The sequence below is a fragment of the Micropterus salmoides genome, unplaced genomic scaffold, assembly GCF_014851395.1.
Source record: "Micropterus salmoides isolate LMB-PRFRI ecotype aquatic unplaced genomic scaffold, ASM1485139v1 Ms_hic_scaffold_10, whole genome shotgun sequence".
In the NCBI taxonomy this organism is placed as follows: Eukaryota; Metazoa; Chordata; class Actinopteri; order Centrarchiformes; family Centrarchidae; genus Micropterus; species Micropterus salmoides.
In genome coordinates, this window is record NW_024040041.1 from 8,654,409 (window position 1) to 8,679,148 (window position 24,740).

Genomic DNA, 24,740 nt, shown 5'->3' on the forward strand with positions numbered 1-24,740 from the left:
TCTCACCAATTCATTCCCCATGCACATGATAAATCCAAAAAAAAACCAGTGGAATTGAGTGGGAGGGCTACATAGGCCTATAGCAGCATAACTAAGGGATGGTTCAGTACTCACCTGAGCCAGCCCTAACTATAAGCTTTATCAAAGAGGAAAGTCTTAAGCCTACTCTTAAATGTGGAGATGGTGTCTGCCTCCTGAACCCAAACTGGAACCTGGTTCCACAGGAGAGGAGCTTGATAGCTGAACGCTCTGGCTCCTAGTCTACTTTTGGAGACTCTAGGAACCACAAGTAACCCTGCATTCTGGGAGCGCAGTGCTCTGGTGGGGTAGTAAGGTACTATGAGCAATTTAAAGGGGCACTATGGAGTTTTCAGTGGCCACTAGTGGTGCAGTTTTAAGATTGCAACCAGGCGTGTGTTTGTACACATGCTTGCTTGAACTCATGAGCGAGCATAATCCGAAACCCAACCGCTTTCATGCAGAAATCCTGCAATAAACGCAGGAACACACGCATGCAGGCTGTGGCTTTTCTCCAGACATGTTCAGGCTCTGTTACTTCAACGTTCCCATCTCAGAGGCAGATCAACACTCCGTAACGTTACTTCATTCAGCGCAGCCAGACGCATATCGGCACAATCCTCCAGGAAAAAAGTGTGAGTGACAGGGTCTATAGACGGGCAGGGAGACCGCTTCACAAAACATGCTGTAAACTCAGGTAAAGCCCTACTGCAACGTTACAGTAATCAGCTGCAGCTCGCCTGCTGCTTTCATTAATGTTAACTATCTTATCTGTGTATCTGTCACCGGAGCCTCAGCATTGTCAGCAAAGCTAATTGTATTGGATGATAACGAAACGGGTAGTGAGCTGGACTGAATATTATAACGAGATTGTGTCACACTTTATAACAGTTAGACCGCAGTAAGTAACTTTACTGTAACTAGTGTCAGTGGATGGCTCTTCCTCTGGGTTGTATATTATGTTGGTCATGTTAGTTACAGCGACTGAGAGGTGAAGAAGCTGTGTACCTGAGTATTGGTAAATCTAAATCGAAACAAACCGCAGCAGGTCCGAGCTAATGTAGCGTTAGCTGGCTGCATCACTATAGGATAGTAAACAAATCGCTCCACATTTGCTTTTTACCGTTACAACATTTCTGGCAGGCTTTGACACTGTGACATAATATCTGTGGTACACAGGATAGTAATATGGGTCACATTAGTTGGTGAATTAATGTGAAAACCGATAAAACATTAGATACCGGATAACATTAGCAGCTGCTCGGCTATTCTGGATTTTACAGGAAGCCAATGCAGAGAAGCTAAGGCTGAAATATGATCTCTTTTTCTGGTTCCTGTCAGAACACGTGCTGCAGCATCCTGAATCAGCTGAAAAGTCTTAATGGACTTTTTCGAGCAGCCTGATAATAAAGAATTGAAGTAATCCAGCCTAGAAGTAACAAATGCATGGACTAGTTTTTCTGCATCATTTTTAGACAGGATGTTCCTGATTTTTGCAATATTACGTAGATTCCAAGATAGAACTCCAAGATTCCTCACAGTGGTGCTGGAGCCCAGGGCGATGCTATCCAGGGAATCTATATCTTTAGATAATGCATCACACAGGTGGTTTGGCCCCAGAACAATAACTTCAGTTTTATGAGTTTAACATTAGAAAATTAAAGGTCATCCAGATTTTAACATCCTGAAGGCACATTTGAAGTTTAGCTAACTGATGAGTTTCATCTGGCTTGATCGATAGATATAATTGAGTATCATCTGCATAACAATTGTTGGACCGTGACTTTAAATTACCCTTTTTAAACTATGTGTAGTCCTTGGTCCTGTGTCTTCTTTCATGTCAATAGGAGAAGATGTTTTTGGTCAAAGTTAATCAGTTTTATTACAATGAATAAAGCTTTCAGAGCTCTGGGTTGATCTTCCTTTCTCTGACAAACAACAAGCTGTATCAGTTCATGAAGTCTGACTGGCTATCTCTCCCTGACCCAGTGTTTTAGTATACATTGTCATGTCATAAAACAATAAAACAAAAGTGTAGGTCAGTCCATGATTGGCCCAAGTCCTCTGACCCCAATGTTTGTCCTGACTCCACGAATCACCATGCTGTTGCTGGGCATTTTACAAGCGTAATTCCTGAAATAAGATATATTGGAGAGGAGATGTTTTTTTACCACATTCAAAACTACCCCTCACCCATTGTGAGGGGTGTCCTTATCTGATCATGCAGAGACCCCCTGTTTCTGCACCTCTCCAAAAAACACACACATCAGGTGTAGTTTAATAAATGATAAACCAACATATAAACTTCTACCTATAAAATACATCAGAGATCAATCTAACAGAACACAATAATTTTGGTTACCCTGAGTAATACAAAAATCATACTATCATAATCTCTCAAGTCCCCCTTTTGGTCTCATGAAAATGAGACCAATCAACAACTATCAGCCCATAATTACACTGGGGAGTCCTCTTCTTCGTTTCCCTCTCCCAGCCATGCCATTACCTCCGCCTTGACCATTTGATAGGGAGGTGGAGCATTCTTTTTCTCCACCGCTGCAACTATTGCACGCTCGCAGAGGGACCTGATACAAGGAATACAACAACAACCACACAATCCCACGCACGCAATAGTTATACTCACGTGGTCTGCTGGTTGTTTGGTACCCCTGCCTCTCAGACCGTCCTCCTACCATAATTTCGGTACCACAATCATACATGCAATTAATGAAACAATACACACACCATCCCCTTTGGAAGAGCCCCTTGTCTGGGATGTACATCATTCTGAAAAACAATATCACTCAAGATTATAATAGAAAATAAAACGGCACGCAAAATAAATGAATCAAAGATATAAGTAAAAGCAAGCTAAATCCTTCAAGAATTCTGGGACTGTCCTCTCATATGTATCTTGGTAAAACCTTTCCCAGGAGAGTACTTATACCCCGCTCATCTGCTCACCAGAACCTCTTCCGCTATAAGTTAAAGGTAATGAATCAAAAAATGAATCAAAGGAAACAGATTAAAGTGAGTTCAATGTGTCTGTGAGTTCATTGAGTCTCTCTTATCTGTTCGAGGGTCCTAGTAGGAGGATCTGTTGCTGCACACTGGCTCCAATGGTACCAGGTTTCTCATTTCCCGTGCAGCTTCACTGCATGCAAAGTCCTCTCTGTCACCTTGTAGGGTCCTGTCAACCTTGGCTCAGACCACTTCCGCATGATCACCTTCAGTAAAACACACTCCGTGGATGGCGATGTCCCTTCGTCCAACACCCCTTTGCTGCTGCAACCTGTTTGGAGAAAGCTGACACCAATGCTGTTAGTTGATCATAATAAGGTTTATACCTTACTGGTCTTTCATCTGCTTCCTCAGTGAGCAGTCCAGCTCGCGGTCCCGGGAACTGTTGTCCTGTCATTAACTCATAAGGAGTAAACCCTGTCATTGAATTAATTGAGCTGCGGATGGACGATTGGTAGAGCTTCTACCCAGCTAAGTTTAGTTTGTGCACACACTTTACCAATTTTTGCTTTGATGTTTTGATTCATCCTTTCCACTTTCCCTTGGGATTGAGGATGATACACGGTACCAAAAGTTAGGAGTGTGGTTTTTGTGTTCATGTCTTTCCTGTTTAAGCCTGTTTTAGGTTCTGTGTTTCTCTGTGTAGTCTTGTTCAGTTAGTTCCTAGTCCTGTACGTTAGTTAATATCTTTTGTGTTTACTCCTAGTCTTGTGTATTCCCTTGTTCTTTTACTGGTTCTGTTTAGCTCTGTCGCATTCTTGGTTATTCACTCTGCCCCATGTCTGCTTGTCTAAGTGCTCTCTCTGTTGTCTCTGCCTGCCTGCCTCTCTGTTTTCCTGCTGTCTCTCTGCCTCCCTCGTTAGCCTCATGTCTGTTACCTGCGTTGCTCCCGCCCTGCTCGTTATCCCTGGTATATATGTGTGGTTTTTCTGTTCAGCCCTTGTCCAGTCATTGTTCATGATGACCCCCCCCCCCCCCCGTCTGTCGTCTGTGTACCCTCTGCCTTCCTGTAACCAGTCTTGCTTGTCTTGTCACCCTGTACCTCTGGATTTTGGATTTCTGTTAGGAACTACCTTTGTTTTGGATTCTGTATCAGCCACTCAATCAGCAAGTGTGCTCACCTTTTGTTTGTTTAATTAAACCACTGAACTATACCTGCTCCGCTCTGTGTCCTGCGTTTGGGTCCTCCAACCTGCCTCCACACCACCCACCGTAACACCAAATGCATGTTTCAGGCCTAATGCTTTCTCTACAGCCTGCAGGTATTTGTTTTTGAAATGTGTGACCTTACTCTTGTACTGAATAATGAGAATTTTCACCATCGTTCTTGCATCGTCTGATTTGCAGGTACTGCTTCTGGCCAGCCAGTGTATGCATCCACTGCTACCAACAGATACCTGTACCCATTCACCCTTTCCAACATGTCTGTGTAGTCAATTTCTTTCCCTGGTGTTTTTGGTAAGGGAAATTTACCCTCATGCGGTTTTATTGTTGGTCGAACATTGTAACCAATACATATGTGAAACACTGATATAGTTCTCAATCATAGCTGGTAGAAATGGGTGCCACCAGTTGATTAAATGTCTTTGCATTGGTGTTTTTCCACAATGCATCAAACTGTGTGCCTCCTGTAGCATAGAAGCTATCAGTCCTGGCGGTAACACTGGTCTCCCATCCGGAGACCTCCACATCCCATTCTCACCAATCACTGCGCCTCTTTCCTTCCACACAGTCCGTTCCTGTGGAGACGCTTTCTGCTGTTCAATTATTAACATATTTCACACGAAGGTGGCAAGTCATACAGTTTTCTCTGCTTGCATCATCATGTAGCTGGTAGTATACCCTGCTGTTCTTTTAGCTGCCTCATCTGCTGCCTGATTTCCCTTGGCTATGGTGCTATCTGCCCTATCATGACCTTTACACTTCATGACGGCTAGCGCTGTTGGCTTCATTAGCACTTCTGCAAGTCTCTTAATGTCCTTCTCATGTTTGATGGTTGGTTTAGCTGCTAAGAACCCTGATCTGATCCACTGACTCAACTCCACCTGAATTGCTCCTACCACATATACTGAGTCTATGTATTTGTTCACTCTCTTCCCTTCTGACCATTCTAAAGCTGCTATCATAGCTTGTAATTTGGCTTCTCTTTCTGTCTGTCTCACCACTGCATATGCTGCTTTCAGTCCCTCCCATAGGATGCCTGTAGCAACACCCATCTGTGAACAGTGTTTCCTCTGGTTCTTTCAGGGGAGCTGCTTGCAAATCTTTAACCTTCACATCTTTCTGCACTCTTACCTCACATCTGTGTGGTTCTCCCACTCGCATGTTGTCTGCCATGCTGATGCCTTCATGTGTAAATGTTGGGTGCTGTCAAAATCTTCTCCAACCATGTCTTGTGCACGGAGGATGTCTGTCTTCAGGTGGATCTAGAGTTATGCTGGCATACATCAGCACCTGTCTACCTCACACTTTTTTCTGAAAAAGCACCCCATTTAGTGTGTGTGGTTTTTTTGGGTTTTTTTTTCAGAAACATCCGGGAAAAAATGGTAACTGGTAGTACGGTATTGCCAGGGCAGCAGTACTGGTTAGGGCCTGTTTCAAAGCAATAAAACTTCGGCTTCGGCTTCAGTGGTCCAATTCAATCGGGCAGAGATTTCTCATGCCTTGCTCATTAACCAGGGCCCTGAGAGGGTGAGTTAATTCGCCATATGATGCCACGAACTGCCTGCTGTACCCTGTCAAGCCTAGGAAAGACGACATGTTTTTCACAATGAGGGGTTTGGGATGGTGCAAAATAGATGACAGGTGTCAGGGTGACATCCCTGTACCTTGTCTGGAAATGAAACTTGCTGTCTACAACACTGCAACTTGGATCTGGAGACTTTAAAACCACAAGCAAAGAGCCTAGAGAGCACGGAATGAGTCGCAGTCGGGCAGGAATCAGAGTCTGAAGCAGCCAATAATGTATCATCTAGCTCAAGATCTGATGGCTGCTGTTTCAAAATCTGGTTGAATAGACCAGGAGAAAGTATGAAACCCTGTGGTACTCGAGTGTAATGAAACAGAGTAAGCTGGAAGGTAAAAGAGAAAATATCTCTAAGATGGTCAGCGAGTGGCAGACAGAAGAATGCATTGGCCAAGTCCATACATGTAAACCACTGGTGTTGTGACAGAACAGACATTGCAGTATATGGATTAGGCATAGGTACTGTTGGAGTGGAAACAATCGCATTAATCCTACGTAAATCATGAGCCATGTGATATTTGCCAGTGTTGTGCTTCTATACTGGCAAGATAGGTGTGTTCGACTGTGACTGAGATTCCTCCAACACCCCTGCTGCTAACAGTCCCTCAATAGTGTCTGCTATTCCCTCCTCAGCTTGTTGCTTATATGGATACTGTTTCTGCCAGATGGGCGTGCAATCCGAGAGGTCAAAGGTCACAGTTTGCACATAAATGCAGTGCCCTACATCTGTAGGGCCTGCTGACCATAATGCAGATGGGAGCGAATTTAACATCGCCTCTGCATCTTGATGGTCTGTTCTTTCCCTACCATAGAACCTCTCAATTTGTCTGTGTTCCAAAGTAACCTGATCTGTAGTGGCCTTAACAATTTTGTAAGCCTTTTCAGAAGAGGAATAAAAAAACATGGGTTGGTGGAAACCCAGTCGGATATCTACTCCATGCGCTTACAGATAGGGCCCAAATCCTTAGCCCGATGGTCTGAACTTATAGCTAAAGTGATATGGGGTACAGCTTCACCCTGCAATTTATACCATGTCATCTGTTCCTCAGTGAGTTCAACAACCGCAGCCATGCCTTCTTTTCCAACCAGGGTATAACTAGAATTAATATCCCACTTGAGGTCGATGATTTCATTGAAGAATGCCTGCTGATAAATTTCATCCCTATCATAGAAAAGGGTCACATGGAGAGGGTCCAAAGGAGGGGAGTAGGGGTGTAACTTTAGGATCCAAGGTCTCCAGTCTCGATACAGGTGCTGTATTCCTCCAGCACATGCAGGATCAGTTGTCAGTAGGCCCCAATATGTCGGCCCATATTCCTGTAGCTGTAGGAGACACATCTGCTGACAGCAACATCTGAGAAGTTGATTGCATTATAGAGATCGAGCAGTTCACAGTATAACCATTAGGAAAAGTCACCAGCAGCCCTTGAGGTCCACACAAAATGGATGCACCACATTTGATAAGCACATCTCTTCCCATCAGATTTGCTGGGCATAAGGGAGAAGAAATATGAGTGCATAAAAGTCTGCTTTTGTCTCTTTTTAGTCCCACCCTCAGAACCTGGTAGGTTAGGATACTCATCTCTGATTTGCACTTGATTGGCTAATAACAAATTGACACCTGGGGAATGTTCAATCTATATTTTGCTACAGTTTTCGTATTGAATGGCATATTTCCTCGAAATGGTGTGAAAACAGTGTGCACTGGCCTTAGAAGTAAGTTCATTTCCTTTGGTAGTGTTTCAGAGGTGTTACCTAATCAGCAGCAGGCATAATAAAAAGGCAGTGAAGTGCACTTGCACAACATTGTGTTTAAGGCACCACTGTTTCCACTTTAATACAAATTTTGCTACATTTTGTCGGGGCTGAAGCGCCCCTGGTAGCAAACTTGTAAATCCCATTATGGTAAAGGCATGCACCGGCATGTACTGTGCCTCTGATTGGATTTGTCTGATGACGTTTACCACGTAGCCCCTGCTGAAAGTTTTTGCTGTTCTGCTGTCTTCTGCCAATTAGCTTGAAATTGTTAAGCCGTTTCTTCTAAATGCAGTCCATTTGTTCGCAGTAGCAAATCCATCATTCATTCATGAATAAATGTATTGTATGTTTATTACATCTGGTTCATTTGACTGAACAGAAAGGTCTGATGAATCAATGGTAGTCTACCCACTGATCCTTGTATAGGGAGATCTGATGCTATTGTTATGTTGAGTCATGGCCTTACTACCATTTCAAACACTATTTATTCTGTTCGAGGTGTGGCATTAAATTATAGCAAGAATCACACTGTGATTGGATTGTGAGCTGCCTTTGCATCTCCTCCATTTAGCAAAGTGGCTGGCTCATCTCAGTGGCTTACACTTTCACTGGATCTTGTTATGGTTAACAATCTCAAGCTAATAAAAAAACAATCTTTTTTCTCACCCACCCCAACTCTTCCTATACTGTGAATAAATGGACTGCGTTTGTGCTATGAATACAGTCAGCATGAGACAGTAGGACTGGAGACTGGTTTCTGCCTTAGGACCAAACTCATTATAGCAAGGGTAATTGTTTTCTCATGTAGTGATTGGTGTGACGACTGGTGTTTTGTTATCCTGAGGCCATTACTGCTGTTGCTTTGTCATCACCAAAGGGTGTCATCATTCAAAATCATAGGAAAGGCAGACACCTGCTTGTGTTTTTATAATAGAGCATGAGTATGAAGTTCTGCAGGCCTATAAACCTTCACACAAAATGCCATAATCTTTAAGGTTTTTTGTTATTGCATTTATGTGTAGAGGTTTATGATGTCAGATAGCACTTTTAAATAAAATAAAAATATCAGGAATGATGTATATCTTTTTTTTACTCAATCACTTTGACTTGAAAGTGATGACAACTGTGTAACGGTATGGTGGACAGTGAGTGAAGGGCAACACTGGGCAGCACTGATGTCTGTTTATTGAGCGGCTTGGGTGGGCTCAAATTGTTTTTTACGAAATTAAATTTGAAATTAAAACTGGCACACCAGCATCGAAAACAACAACAAAAAAAACCCTCGGTTTATGAAGCAGATTGATCTCTTGCTGTTCTCAGAAACAACTGCTCGATGCTGGAGAGGACTGCATAAGCTGATGAAAATGAAGCCCATATCGGTGCCAAGAAAATCATATCCTGAACCCTTCTCCGTGGAAATCAAGTTAGTGAAAATGGCAAACTGGGGGTTATGTGTCACAGACTTAGGAAAAACAAACCGTGTGGGTGTATTGCGTACATTATATTAGGGACACTAACTGAAAATTGTTTAGACAACAAGAATGCACATTGTGCAAAAGGAGCTTCAAGTCATTACCAGGTGAATATCAGAACAAACTCATATTGTCACAGCCCCTTCGCTGTGACTCCCTGCTTAGTAATAGCTGGTATGTGTATTACTGTGGGTTTTGTTTCTTTTCCTTTTGGTTGAGTGGGGTGTGCTTTGGTTTTGGCTGTCTCTTCTCACCCTCTCTCTCCAGTCTGAGAAGTTGGCGTGGACCTGGGCTCTTGGCACTCCCCGCACCGATCTGCAATCAGCTCAATTTATCTCAATCCACAACTCACCAGCTCCATAACGACCGACTCCTCACATCTGGTCCCTGCCCAGTCGTTGAGTCACTCTGTCCTGGCTGCCTACCTGTTCACTCGCTCCCAGCCACACCTGATCAGCCTCTGGACCCCGCTCACTCATTCTGCTCTCTGGGGACACACTCTGGGGAGTAGCCTACCTCCAAAAGCCCTGATTCATCCCACACCTTTTGAACGGTGTATAAACAGTTAAACTTACTGTAGGTCTGCATCCACGTTGCATCATATTATTTTTTGTTAAGTGTTTATTTTTGTAATTTACCACAGCTTGTGTAACAGTGCATCACTTACTATCCCAGGTTGTTTGTCTTTACATTATTAAAGTCTACAGCTAAGCATATGATAAGTAAACACACAGTCATAATTTAGTTTCAGTTACATTTAATTAGTTTACATATTTGAACATGGTTCAACTGTTTTCCTGTCTTAATACTTTTTCCTTTGTTCAGTTCCACCATGCAGGACAGTTGTTTGCGGAGGGGCATTTCCTGTTTCTTGTTTTCAAGTAGGAGGGTTTCTTTCCTCATAGGAATGTATCTTTTGGCTGTTGTGGTTATTTTTAGTAAATGTGTAAGGATCTCTGACCTGTTTTCAAATCATTGGGAGAGAAGTAAACTGATAATCAAGTTCCCAATGTTAAGTGATTTCTTTATAGTAAGGTTGTGGAGTAGATCAACCTGCATTGGGATGGGCTGAAGCAGTTTGGGTGTGAATTAAACACCCTGTATAAACAGTGGGATTTGTTTTTTTTTGTGGGGGGTTTTTGCTGCCAAGGGGGAAAGGGGTGAGCCTGTGTTAGCGACAAACACCTGCCTTTGTGTTGCTATGAGTTGAGTGAGTTATTTTCCTTAAGTCCTTTTGTTTGTTTGAGTTATCTGTGTACTGCAGACCACTTTAGAAAAACAATTTAAAAAAGGGATTTAAAAAAAAAAGGTTGATACTTGGATTCCTGCCATTTGACATTTGGATAAGCAGTAATGCTGAATCTTTCCACTGTGAAGAAAAGCCAAAAAAAACCAACAACAACGGTGCTGCTTTCACCCTCCTTGCATACCAATTTATTGAGATATTTTAATTAAATTCAACAGTTTGTTGGTACTTCTCTTTAAATAGTTACAAGAAAATGTTTGAAAAGAGAGGTTGCAAAAGCAAATAATATTTTAACCTTCCAAAGGAAACAGGACCCTCCAAAGATAGACAATTATCAATGATACATTTCATGAGACAAGTCCTTCCATTTCAAGCATTGGAAAGACATCCTGTGTCTCCTATGGTTAAAATCAAACTGTTGAAACACACAGCAACAACTGCATCACAGCATTACAAACCAAACAGTCAGATACATACAGTATAATGTTATTTTGTTCCACACTGTCTTTACTATATACACTGCTTTAATAGTGCTCCACTGCTCAATAAAATTCTCATTCACAAAAATCATGCAACGACACATCAAACCGTTTTTCTGCCACAATATAGATTACAACATTTAAAATGTGACAAACGGCAGTATGAATATGATGCTTAACAGATGGATTCCATCATACCGTTGATGCACAACTATTTATAAATGATATTTCAAATCATAAAATGTTGAGGTGCAGAACCAAGGTTTACTGAACCGATGGCTGAACCATGTGATTAATGTTATTTTGCATGGCAGAAATAATATGGTGGACTAAAACTTATTGTTAGTTTGTAGCCCTTACGTTTATTGTATTTGATACAAAAAAATATATTTTTAGCTCAGTTTTTAAATGAGACATTGTTAGAGAAAATTCTTCAGAGGTACAGCAATGATTAATGAAGTTGCTAACCAGGCTTTCAGTCACTCATTATGTTTTCGTGATAATTAGCATTTTGTTTGTTTCCATTGTTGAAGGTTGTCAAATTTACCAAGTCTAAAAATCACATTGACCAGATAACATTTTCATCTATTACTTTTTTTTTCTCATTTTGGTAAAAGGGTGACTCACATTGAACATGCATTGAATTCTCACCACTTATTAATTTTGTCTTCATGTAGTGTTTGCTGAGGGAATAACAGCCGTAAGTGGTGGCAAGTGGCAGCTGGCTGTGTTCATAGATGACCAGTTGAATGCCCATCTCAGTGCACAGCCACAGTGACAGGCAGCATGTTTTGAAGTAAATCCCTTGATGACTGCAAGTGATGAGAGCTGTCCGGTGCCATCCTCAGACTCATGCTGCCGTCAACCAGAGCAGGGGTAACTCTGAAACCCCTGTGGGGTGGCCGAATGGCTTCAATGAACTGCCTCTTAAATGTTTCACTTAATACAATGTAGATAAATGGGTTAATGCAGCTGTTGGCGTAGCCCATGCTGATAGCAATGTTGTAGGCATACAGGAAAGCAAAGCTGGGCCGCTGTACCCCAAGGTGGGCCAGCTGCAAGATGTAGTAGGGGGCCCAGCAAGTGAAGAATGCTAGGCATATGGCCACTGCCATACGGGTCACCTTTCTTGTTCGCACCCTCAGGCTGCGCTGGGGCAGCGGGGCAACTGTAGCTGACATGTTTTGGAGAATCTTGAAGAAGACCCCGCAGATGACCACCCAAGGCAGAGCAAAGGCCAAGAAGAACTGGTAGAGGGTGAACCAGTAGGTGTCTGTGGCCGGGTTGGGCAGCAGGAGGGCACAGCCGACTGAGCCGTCCTTGAGGCGCATGAGTCCTGTGTACATCCAGACTGGAGTGATGGAGATCAGAGAAAACACCCACACCAGAGCTACTGCTGCCCCGGCCACCAAGGGAGTTCGTATGTTTTTGAAGCGGATGGGATGGACAGTGGCCAGGTAGCGATCCAGAGTCATTACAGTCAGGATGTATGTACTGACGATCTGGCTGTTGGAATCTAGTGCTGTGATGACAGTGCACATGGTGGCACCAAAGCACCAGGAGCCATTGCCCACGAGCTGGTGAATGAGAAAAGGCATGCCGAGGAGGAAGAGGAGGTCTGCGATGGACAAACTGAAGATAAATATGTCTGGTACTGTTTGCTGGGAGCAGAACTTAGTCTTCTTCACAATGGTGTAGATTACAATACAGTTACCAAAGATCCCAAAGAAACAGATGACACCAAAGATGCTGGGCATGAGCACATTGTTGTACTGCTCAGGCTCTGGCAAAAAGGAAAACAAGCAGAATACTCTGTCAGTTACTTTTACAGTAAATCCTGCTGCATGTGATTATTTTCCATGATTATCTTTTGTTTCAACTCATGTTCAAAAAAGGGCACAATGACCACTGATCCATTCTTAAAATCTGTACCAATTATTTTGCATTGTGACACAGTTAAATTCAAGGAGTCTCAATTTAAAAAGTGGAAGAAACAACCTACCTTCTACTAGATTCTCGGGAGAAGTGCAGGTCGAAGTGCAGGTCGAAAAGGATGAATTCGATATGTTTTCCATCCCAAATAGTTTTGGCGGTCTTTCTCTAAAATAGTCTGCAGTTTTATAAATAATAATAGCCTATTAATAATGCAAGTTACATAGCGGTAATCGAGCTAAATAAGGTCCAGTTTGTCAGAGGGTCCATAATAACGGCAACATAAAATGAATTAAAAAATACGACTAAAAAAAGCAAACAGCTCGGAATAGTTTCAGGACTTGACAGCAGAGATGCAACGCCGCGCGCCTGTTTTCTGTTATCTGAAAGATTTCTAAAACGCACCTAAAAAGAAAACCAGCCGACGTAACACACTCGTCACTCTATCTCTATCTAAGTCGGCAGCAGCGGACACTATAATGACTTTCATGAAAGGAGGCAGTATAATAATCTCATTTTGCTCCTTCCCCAGGGGACAGAGGTGAGCTATATCTTTATGCTGTCAGGAAGTGAGGCAGAGAATTAGTTATCAGGGAGCAGCTACTGAGTGGGACTGACCTGAACGAGAGAGAGAGAGACATGGGTGGTTTTCTCTTTTTTTTTTCTTTAAAAAAAAAAAAAAAGATTTAGCCTACCTGTTCAGCCACAGACTTGACAAATACAGCTTACAGTATAAGTATACATGAAGTTACTGTGATACTGCCACACTGTATGATTTTAGTGACACTGTTAGCTCCATCCGATTTAAAAAAGATCCACACTTGTATTTACCTCACATGAACACTGCTCCTTTCCTATATATTCCTGTATTGGTCCTATGCGTCTGCCATTGAACAGCACAGCAGTCTGTTCTGATTTCCCGTGGTTCAACCGTTCCACTAGGTGTCAGCATTGTCAGGTTTTTTGATTGTCTCCGCTCCCACAGATGGACAGACCAGAATTAAAAGCAGATGTCCCAAAAAATGAAAACAAAGAAAGACGACAGAATATTCGCCTAACAGTGGGTTCTGAAGTGGGATAAAGGTGGCAGCTAACACTCCCCCACTGACAACAAGAGGAAGCGTATGGGCTACTTTTTATTGTGGGCAAATCATCTAGAACATCATCAAAACATTGTCTGAGCAGCGCGTGTGCACATCTTTGGCACGCGCTTCATGTTGGATTCGTCAATAATATGATTAGTTTTTAATGAGCAGAACCAACAGAATTCCTGCTGAAAGCTAGTGGTTTATAAGGTGATTAAAACGCAGAAAGAGTCACTCTCTGACAGAAGCCATCAGGACTCCTGAACCTCACAACACACCTCACCATGTTTGCGTCCCCTTGGCTCAGTCACTGTGTAGGCCAATGCACGGTCCTGTCTACTTCCATCACCTGACCAGTAAAGTCAGATGTCAAGCACTAATGTGGCAACAGTCCCTGTTATTTCACAGCCATAAATCTTAAAGCAATAGGATGCTCCCACCATATCTAACCTGTTTTATCTGATGTTCCACCTCGCCTTATCTCATTCTAACTTACTACTAATACTACTTATTAGCCTAATGACTGATATGGTCTATTAGTCTATGTGATTCACCCTCTGATTGTGATGACACTGATAGATAGATAGATAGACCAATGTAATACAGTATATTTGTATAGCTTACTAATAGTATGTTTTAGGCAACTTATAATAATTATAGGGGATAATTAAAGCCAGTTGTGAGCGACAGTAACAGTTCTTTGGTGTTTGGTAGACAAGTGGAACAGACTGACAGGGAGGAGCTCCAGTCACAGCAGCAGGCAGACCCTCCCAGCGCTGTGGAAGGAAGCGGAAATACACGTCGTGAACCTTATGCTAGCAGCTACGTTCAGGCTCCTAGGACGGGGTGTAAGCGACATCAGACGAACATCGTTTGTTGTCTCTTCAGAGGAAACAGGGAGTGGATAAATACACGACAGGGGTTTCGTTTGTTACGGTGGCAGCATCGAAACGGAGTATCTCGAGTGGTGAGTTTTTCCCTGTGCGTTTTCGTGACATAAAAGTTGTGTACTCTTTGCTTTCACGACGCAGGCTAGGCAAGTTCAGGAACGTTAGCTTGGCTAACTGTGCCGCCGAGCTAGCAACAACAGCTTGCGCTATGAAAAAAAAAAAAAGGTGTTTTCTTCCCTTTCACATTTGCCAATGTGAAGCTTGCCTAGAGGCCTCGGGCGTTAATAAACGTGTCGTGTTTGTTTTAAACTGGGCGCTTGTTTTGATTATTGTCATCTTGAATGTGTCCGTTGTGGTGCATTAACGGGGGTTAGTTTGATAGTCTCACTGTATCGTAGTTATTGTTATCCGACTGTTAGCCGGTATGCTAGCTCCAGCGTTCTAGAACAGTGGGCGCAGGCTGTCGGCTGGAACGGATTCGAACCACTCGAAGTTGCGTGAAAACGGTTACAACGTGGTCTGGTGCTCAAAATGGCAAAGTGCTCACTCTGATGGTGAAACCTGATACTGTTCAGACAGTAACAAACCACACCGAGGTTGTAAATTGTAGAGGATTATTGCAGCCTACCCTGCTTTGGAATTCATCTTCCCTTTTCATTTACTTTTTCTCTATACCAGCGTTGCTTCTGTCACTGATGCTGCTTAACGTTAGTTGAATTGTTGACAGTTGTATTACTGTAAACAATTGCTTCAGTCACATGTTAATGACTTATTATGTCGTTACAGTCAAGTGACTTTTCTGAAGAAGCGTCCTACATCTTCTCTATTTCCCTTTCGTAGCCAACTGGTCATCCGTGGCCTGATGATATAGATTATTTTGATTAAAAATGTGCTTTTGCAGATAATTTGTTATTGTTTCTTTGTCGCCTGGCCGGCTGTCAAACTGAAAAGAGTTACTTGAGCTGTATTAGTATGAACCCCTCAGAGCTGTACGGTAGCAAATTAGCAAACAACTTAATGAGATAACGGAGCTTTATCCGTTTAACTCAGCAGCTGTATCACTGTCAGCTCTGCCTAAGTAGGCTACTGACTTATCTGTTTTCAGACCAGGTGCTTGCCTGTCAAGAAAGTCTGAAGGAGTTGCCATTGATTGCTGTGAACTTTGCATCAATATAATCTCTTCCTCCTATGAATGCTCCCTAGAGCAGCAGCAACATAAAGGATATGTAGGCTGTAAACACTTTTCACATAGGTTTGCCATTGGACATGACCATTAGTACTTGTGTTCTGCATTTTAGATATTTTAAGATCTCCAGAGAGCAAAGCATACGATGTCCTCAAAATAACTTTTGTCATGATTACAGGAAATAAGAATATAAACATTTTATAAGCGCAACTAAGGGGAATTGACATTATTGCAACATACGGTGAAATCCTATTCACATTTTGCAGATATTCTTAAGGTTCAGACCAAGCAAATTAATCTTTGTTCTTGATTCAGGTCATCTTAATCTAAATGAGAATCTTCATGTCTAGCTATTTACATTTATTTCTCTGTAAAATCATCCTCCACTGTGCAGTTGTTGTTCTACTCTACATTTTAGTCTGATAGAGTGCCACATTGTTTCTTGTTTGCAGGTACCTTACTGTAACCTTTATGTGAGGCCTAAGCCCTATAGGAGCGGGTCATAGACGGGAGGAGAGACTCGGGAGAAAAGCATCTGGCCACAGAAGCCTGGATAAGACTTTATTTTTTATTCAGTCCCTGACACACAGCTACAGCCAAGCAGTTCTCCAGCACGCAACAACAACCATGGAGGCCATTGCCAAATACGATTTCAAAGCCACTGCTGATGATGAGCTTAGTTTCAAGCGTGGAGAAGTCCTTAAGGTAGGTTGCAACTATTGGATCATTTAATGTTAAAGCTTGTCTGCATTACTCAAAATTATAAAATGTGGTGATGATGCTGTCATTTTACTTCCTGTGTCGTGAATCATATCCGTTCTGTGTGACATGAAAGTACCATCAATGGTGGATAAAGAGTTTCAGGCAGTAATTTTATTTTTATTAAGCACAGGGAAGTATATCTTTAGGATAAAAATCATCACCCAAATTAAGCTGCACTTAGTGTTAATTAAGTCCTGTGTCAAATGTCCTTGTTAGTTTTTGTCATATTTAGTCCACTGTATACTTTTTTTTTTTTTTTAGTTAGGTTATAGTTGACTAACAGTCTGGGTATTTTAGGCTGATTTTAGTCAAAAGAAAATCTAAAGTATTTAAGTCTAGTTTTAGTTATTAACCATCATTTTAGTCTTTTCTAACTCTTTAGTATAATTTTGATTAGCATTTTGGTCGATCTGCTCTAACCAAAATAGAGAGATGATTCTAATGTTTTTATTGCAAAGGAGACATTAACTTACACATTTAAAAAAACAAAAAGATCGGTAAGAAAAATATGTGTAGCTTAAAATCCAAAACACTACTGAGTCATGTGACGGCGCACATGGTAATTACAACAGAGCAACATTGCGTGATAGTCAAATATTCTAAAGGAGCAATGCTTGTGTTACACTGCAGAAGGCCCACGCACTAAAGAAGCAAAAGATGCAAGGTTTTTGTTCCATTATGAACCACCTAAAGTGCTCTCCAGGCCTGCCCAGCTCCCCAGGCATGAGAAGCTTATTCAAAGCCTTATGCTTTCTGGTTGCCTGAAAAGCGTTTGTCATTCTCCGACCTTGATGAGTTAGCTGAGATATTAGAAAGTACATACTGCAATTTTCCTACATAGTAATTCTCTTTGGATTTAAATGCAATCATCCTAATCCTCTCTGTTTAGAGAGATGGACAGGATGCAGAGGCAAGAGTGCAGAAAATTAGATAAACTTTCATATTTCCTAATTTTCTATAGATAAATACCCAGTTTAAAACATCCATTTTGATGATGCATGACTTTAAGAATTCCCTTTTCCTCCCTGTGGCTCTAAGGTCAGTCCTTTTATTTTACCAAAAAAGACTGCCTACAGTTAAGATGGTTCTCAGAAACACTGCTTTTAAGCTGACGGAGAACAGACTGAATAGCCCCTTTTGTAAAAGATAAATTTCTCAAGGACCACACCGCTATGTGTATTATTTTCTACGTAACCTTCCAACTTGTTTTGATCATAACAAGAAATGGTTATTACGGGCAACATCTGCTTTGCAAGACCTGGGTAGGTGGAAAGTGATTATGATGCAACATAACACACGCCATTGTGTATTAAATGATAATGGCTTTGTTTTTTTTTTGCTACAAAGTTAATTATATAGTTTCGCAAATGAACGTTGCTGCCATTATTACTAAGCTCAGGACTAATGTAGATAGTAGAGCAAGAGATTGCTCCACAACACAACGGTAGCTGGTGAAAAGGGATCAGCAGTGACCAGTTACCAAACACACTGAGAGTTTTACTGTTCCCCTCACAAAATCTTTACTCTGAAGAACCTTCTGCTTTTCGCTCCATGTGAGATGAGACTGTGCTAATGGTTCGGTAGCATACAAGGCTGCTTAACGACAGTTTGCACCAATGGGATGAAGTACTTTTAACAAATAATCATATGATATGCTGTGTATGTAATATGAATGTCAGCTGTCGTGGATAAGTTGACTGTTCTGTCAGGGGATGAGTGCTGTTTTTTCCCCCCCTGAATAAGAGATTTCAGTTTAAAGTTTTAAAAAGATTGCTTATCTCATCGGGGGGGCCTACTTTGAGAGAGAGGTGGGTGAAGAAAGTCAGCCTAGGAAAGACTCAGCTAAATATGAGGTCTTATTAAATTTGCATTTGAGAAGAGAAAGTAATGTACTTTTCCACTAATTTCAGCAGCTAGCTATCTAGTTGGAAATCTCAAGCTTTTTACCAGATGGCAGAGTTCCAGTCGAGATGTTAATGGGAAATACCACAGATGCTTTCCTTTAATTCACATAATTAAAAATGAGATGTGCATATTGGTGCCTGGGAAATTCAGAATAAACTGAATATTCTGTGCGATGTTTTATAATAGCTTAAGTTCTGCTAATTTTTGCAACATCTTAAAAGCTTAAATTGTACTTCTCAGTTCCCCATATGTTTAACGTGCTGTTGTTCTCAATTCTTGATTTTTTTTTTTTTTTTTTTATCACAGAAGCTCTGTCCCCCAGAGCATCTGCATGTGTGGCTACATAGAAACCATGAGGCAGATGTTGAGTCATTTTACATTCATGACTAAAAACTAACCACTAAAGTTCTTCAGATTCAGTCTTATCATACGCATGAAGCTCTGCTTTGGCGCTGTGCCAGAGGTACAACTGATAAATCTAATGCCACTGTGTTTAAACCTGGAAAATATCTGACTTTGGTTGCTACCAGTGCTACACACAATGGCGTTAAAATTAAAGTAAGATATTCAAATATGCTGGCCTTACATATTTAACCCAGCTGGTGTGTAACACACTGTAAGGGCACAACTTTAAGAGCTACAAAAAATGTGTTCCAGGTTATTTCTGGACAGAGAAGTAATCTGTAATGAAATGGGGAAGGAGAGCCTGCACAAATGTTGCCTTGAGCACTGTCCATATTTCATGTAAATAAATTTTTGTCTGCTTTGGCCAGTTCACCGAATGCCTATGGCATATATTTGTCAGATACCATCCCCCTTTCCATTTCTTTCATCCTCTTTTTGTTCCTCCTCAAAGTACTCATACATTAGTCACTAGTCTGAATATTTCCCCTCAGGTAACTTCTGAGAAACAGGATTAAACAAGCTCCTGTCATTCACAGAAACACACAGGAACACAGGGGGACACACGCTTCACCTTATTTTGCATGTAACGAAAGTAAATACACTGTCCTTTTAAAAGACACATTTTCTTTCATCCACAGACACCATGAAAACGACAACATAAAATAAGACATACAGTTTCAAAAACACATCTCTCAGTCTCTCAAGCTAGTGTCTGTTGATAAACAGTCTGGAACATGAAGGCACAGCTGAAATGTGATGAAATTAGTGCTGAGCAATAAAACAATGACAATTATCATGATATTATTTTCCATAACAATGTATATTTGCTAAATATTCAATAAATGTTTGATTTAATTCATTTGAATCAATTTTTCTATTAAGATAATTATTTTGTTGAAGAAAAGGGACTAAAAGGATTTCTTAATTTTACTCATGCGTTTGGAAAGTGTTTGTCGTGTTCTGACCAAAAAGAATAGTTTAAAACCTCAATTAACCATCTGGTACCTTCAGCTTATACTCAGGAGCAAAAATCAGCCTTTAAACTTGATAGAAACAACGATTTGACATTTATCGTGATGACATTTTTGCCTATATTGCCCAGCCCTAGATGAAATCAGATCAGAAAATTTTAAGTGTCACTTTGTCCATGTAAAAGCACATCAACAAACGTTATACACAAAGGTAAAACAAATTAATTGCCATTACCTTGTGTGCCTATTGGACCAAGTGTAGAATAAGGTTATTTTGTGGCTGTATGTCTTTCCTCTGCATCCTAACCATCCTATCCATCCAACCAAACTCTGGTCATGTGACCCATTAAACTCTACGTTAAAATAAAACCTACATAAAGAGAATAACATTTTTAACCAAACATTAATTTAAGGTTGTATATTTTAGACAAATGTTTTATCAATGTTACCCTTTAACATTAACATTATTAACGTTGAAATAATTTTAAAATTTTTTTTTAATGGCTGTATGAACTCAAATAGTCATAAATTTGTGACAAACATATAAAATGTAACATTTTCCTGAAACGGTTACAAAAAGAGAAACAATTCTGCATATTTTTTTCTGCTAATGTCTCTGTATTACTTAATTAAAATACTTAATAAACATCGGTTTGGTCTTGCTCACTATCTCACTTTGCTCTTTGCACTGCAACAGATGGATATTTGGTTACATAAGTTGTTTAAACATCAATAATACTAAACTAAATCCCTACCTCAATTGACAACATTACAACAAACACAAGAAGAAACAGATTTGCAATGATACAGTTGCTCCAGCTGATGCATGCTATACTCGAGCATTTGGAGTAGCACATCTAAAAGAAAACCTTCCTGAGGTGCAGTGTGCTCATAGAGGCTCCTTTGCTCCCACCAGTGCTGTCTGTCTGCTGATACTAATACTAAACAGCTCTGCTCTTAGGACAAAGGGTCCCTCTCATCAGAGAGGAAGACCCTGTTTAGGCTTTGCTTATATGTAGCATCCTTAACTTCTCATCAGTTTCAGTATCACTGGGAGGTGGTGGCCGTGTTGCTCTCTCTAACCCTCATGCTGACATACAGGAAGATCGGTTGTTCATCTACTCCTGCTTTCATTCACAATACCGTTATGGCAGAGGAATTTTGTGAATGTTTACCACGTTATGAATGATAATTTGTTGTAGAGACAAACATAGGCAGTTTGGTATTGTGAACATCTCAGTGATTTTTAATTCTAATTTTAATAAAAATCTGCATTTAGTATACATAGATGAATGGAAGTCGGTGTGGTTTGGTACTGTAGACATCAAGTATGATCTGCACCAGCAGTACAGTAAGTTACAGTTTGAGTGACTCACTAAAAGTCTATGCTCAAGCCCAAATATTAGGCAGCTCCAGCTCTGGCTGAAAGCCACACATCAGCGTTCCTCCTTGTTTCAGTTGCTTTTAGAAACAGCCTTTTATATAAGCGTTTATCTAATGGTCTGCCACTGAGGGGATGAAAAGGTTGCTTTGGGGACATGAAATCCTGTTGTGTCAAACCATTTAATCATCCTGAAATGCTTATATGCTGACTTTTATCACTTGTCAAAAAACCCATGTTTGTGAGTGATTAGAAACAGGACGTGCCAGTTTGTCCATATGAGAATTTCCCTTAAAACCAGCGCTCCAACTATTTTGGTAATCTTCAGATAGAACTAGGCAATAAAACAATGATAATAATCGTGATATAATTTAACAATATAACAAATGTTCAATAAATGATTAAAATGATTAAATATATGATTTGATTTAATTCATTTGAATCACCAACAAATTAGCACCTATTTGTTCTTTTAAGATATTTATTTTGTTGAGGATCAAAGATTTCTTACTTATGCATTTTTGCTCAAAATAGATTTTATCGTAATTGTTTTGGATTTTCTACCTCAGATTTTTTAAGTGATCCACTGTTTGGCATCAAGTGTTTGTTCTGACCATAAGGAATAGTTTAAAACCAAAATTAACCATCTGGTTTCTTCAACTTTCACTCAGGAACAAAAACCAGCCTTTAAACTTGAACGAAATAATGATTTGATATTTATCGTCATGATATATAGTTTTTTTTTTATAATGATAACATTTTTGGCAATATCGTCCAGCCCTGTCTTCGGATTCGGAATTTTTAATTTTGATTAACTACTTATGATCAGTCTGTATTTTGTTTTTCACCACCCTAGTGACTTTGTTCAACTAGGCTGGCTTTCATTCATAATTTAAGTGTGTTGAACTACAGTAAAATGCATTTATTAGATGAAAGGGAGCCCATATTGTCCAATGCTCTCAAGATGTGTAGTAATCAGGTTCCACAACTGTCAGCCAGGGAGCAAGCACTTTGTTACTGCGACTCACACGGCTGGTTTAGGGCTGGGCAATAAAACAATAATTATAGTTATTGCAATATAATTTTCCTCAATATAACAAATGTTCAATATATCGTCAATAAATGTTTGATTGAATTCATTTGAACCACAAACAAATTAGCTCTTGATTTTTCAATTAAGATATTTATTTTGAGGAAAAGGGACAGAAATCATGTTTTTAAAAAAGAAAAAGATTTTATCAAAATAGTTTTGAATGTTCTGCCTCAGACTTGTGTAGTGATCCACTGTTTGGAAAGTGTTTGTCACGTTGTGACCACAAAGAAAAGTTTAAACACACAATTAACCATCAGTTTTTTTTCAATTTTCACTCAGGAGCAAAAATCAACCTTTAAACTCGAAAGAAATAATGATTTGACATTTATCGTGATAATTATCGATATCGAATGGTATGAAATTGTTTTATCTGGATAAGATTTTTGGCCATATCGCTCAGCCCTAAGCTGGTTGTCCAGACCAGGCTCCCTCTTTTTATTTTGCAGGCTTGAGTCATTTAGTTCTCTCTATTGCCAGTTTGTGAGAAGTGACGCAGAATGTCCCTTTTATAGCATAGACTCCAACACCTCACCAAGTCCATATGGACATTTGCTCACCTTTTAAGGAATCCAGTCTCTCTTAATGTCAGAGCCATTTAATTTTTCATACTATATATCTTTTATAATTAGAAGTGTGTGTGTGTGTGCTTTAATCCACATCTGACGTATGCTCCTTATCAGTAAATGGCACACAGAGCTGTTGCAACTACCTTCCTGTTTTATCTTTCACATGCAGTTTCAAATTGGTGAACTGTTAGAACTTCACTCTGAACATAGAGCTGGATTTGTTGTTCGAGCCTTTCAGATACAGAAATTTAAAAAAACAAAAATTGTGTGGGCTCTCATGTAAAGTATCTTACAGTACAAATGTGTGTGGGCCCATGACAAATTTGCATAGTGCAGGCTAGTGCAGTTTCACAATGTGATCTCCCATCATGCATAGACAAAAAAGGGGAAATTGCCACTGATGCTTAGAAGAGCTTTCTTTAAAGCTAACCGTAAACTGTGAGATTATCATTTTTTGTGTGCTACTTGCAGTCAAGGGCGTGGTCTCAGCTACAAATTTCAGAAGTTTACAACGGTGAGGTCTACACACACATTCACATACTTTTTAACATTACCACTTGATGTACTCAAGAGTTGTGCTGATGTGCAACAACCAGGGTGAAAAATCACACTGACTTCCTTACTAGCAATATCTATATAATATATTGAAGTTAGCTTTTTGGCTCATCTGCCAGTGGCAGGTAAACTGAGAAAAATCTACTGTTTTTTTACCAGCCACTGTAGGGGGTGTGGCCTCATGGCTGCATAGCATGTGACGCAGGAGGTGAAGAGACAGAGACCAGAGTGAATTGCAGACAGTTTGATAGACTGACCACTGCTGAGTGTAGCAAGAACAGCATATTAGAGCTGGTAGTCAGCGCAAACCATCCATGAGGTGTGTTTGTTTGTGTGAGAGTGGCGATATGTAGCCCTGCTGTTTATCATGTTAATGTTACATGGTACAGTTAACCAGTGTTTTGATATTTAGACTTGGCAACACCAGATATGAAATGTAGCCTACCTCAGAATCGCGATGAGATGATGACTCTAAATTATTACTCGTGGCTCAAATGCATAGATGCACATGTCACATCGTGAGCATGTATTTAAAACCAACCAGCCATATATGCAGTAAGTGGTAACTCATCCTATCATGAACTGTATTGTTGTTTGACCAGTTTTATAATAAAGTCAGTTTGACCAGTTTTATAATAAAGTCAGCACTCTTCAGTGCTTGGCCTAGTCTATATTCTGCTCATTTTCTGTGTCAGAAAGCAGATCTAGAGGCAAAGCAGCAGGCATGTGGAGGCCGCAGTAGAGTCTGGCCATTGCCCTGAGCACTGTACACTCGTTCTCATTTCCTCCTTAAATAAATAAAGATTAACAGCCCTGCTAGCTGACAGAATTAGCTCCCATCAACAGATCTTTGAACCCTCCCTGTGTAGCATGATCTAAAATCCGCCTTTGCATCTCGCTGTTTCTACTGCTGTTGTCTACAGATTGAAAGCATTTGTTGTTTAAATTCTGTCCAGGTACTTAACTACTCTGTCAATATTATATTGCAGCCACTAATGAAATTGTACACCATAAAACTCTAATTTAAAGTCAACCCAGGAATTGAATGAGAGTTTGCTGATAGATTACCAATAGAGCAGAGGCCTTAGCCTCAGATACTGTCAGCTCACAAAAGAGAAAATGTAAACTATTACACACACACACACTCTCAAAGAAATTGCATAAACATTAAATACTAAAACACTGAAAATTGGTAAAGAAGCTAGGAAATATTAGTACAGGAGTGCTAAAGAATGGTGAAAGGTATATTGCACTGATTAAACTGAATTG

At 40.4% G+C, this 24,740-nt stretch overlaps 2 protein-coding genes and 1 long non-coding RNA gene across 3 annotated transcripts in view; 2 read left to right on the plus strand and 1 right to left on the minus strand.

Annotated features, from left to right (window-relative positions):
• The first annotated feature begins 8,865 nt into the window (after positions 1 to 8,865).
• On the plus strand, positions 8,866 to 10,025 carry LOC119917197. Its single transcript, XR_005447235.1, has 2 exons — positions 8,866 to 8,966; positions 9,283 to 10,025. It is a non-coding gene; the product is annotated as an uncharacterized LOC119917197 (long non-coding RNA).
• A 203-nt stretch (positions 10,026 to 10,228) lies between these two features.
• mchr1b (melanin-concentrating hormone receptor 1b) lies at positions 10,229 to 12,644 on the minus strand. Its single transcript, XM_038694386.1, has one exon. The coding sequence runs from the start codon at positions 12,495 to 12,497 to the stop codon at positions 11,499 to 11,501; it is 999 nt and encodes a 332-aa protein (XP_038550314.1). The 5' UTR covers positions 12,498 to 12,644; the 3' UTR covers positions 10,229 to 11,498.
• Positions 12,645 to 14,568: 1,924 nt separating this feature from the next.
• grb2b (growth factor receptor-bound protein 2b) overlaps positions 14,569 to 24,740 on the plus strand; it is a 35,317-nt gene continuing 25,145 nt past the window's right edge. The window contains exons 1-2 of the mRNA XM_038694392.1: positions 14,569 to 14,724; positions 16,286 to 16,538. Of these exons, the coding sequence (XP_038550320.1) occupies positions 16,461 to 16,538 (78 nt within the window). The 5' untranslated portion in view covers positions 14,569 to 14,724; positions 16,286 to 16,460. The remainder of the gene's footprint in view (positions 14,725 to 16,285; positions 16,539 to 24,740) is intronic.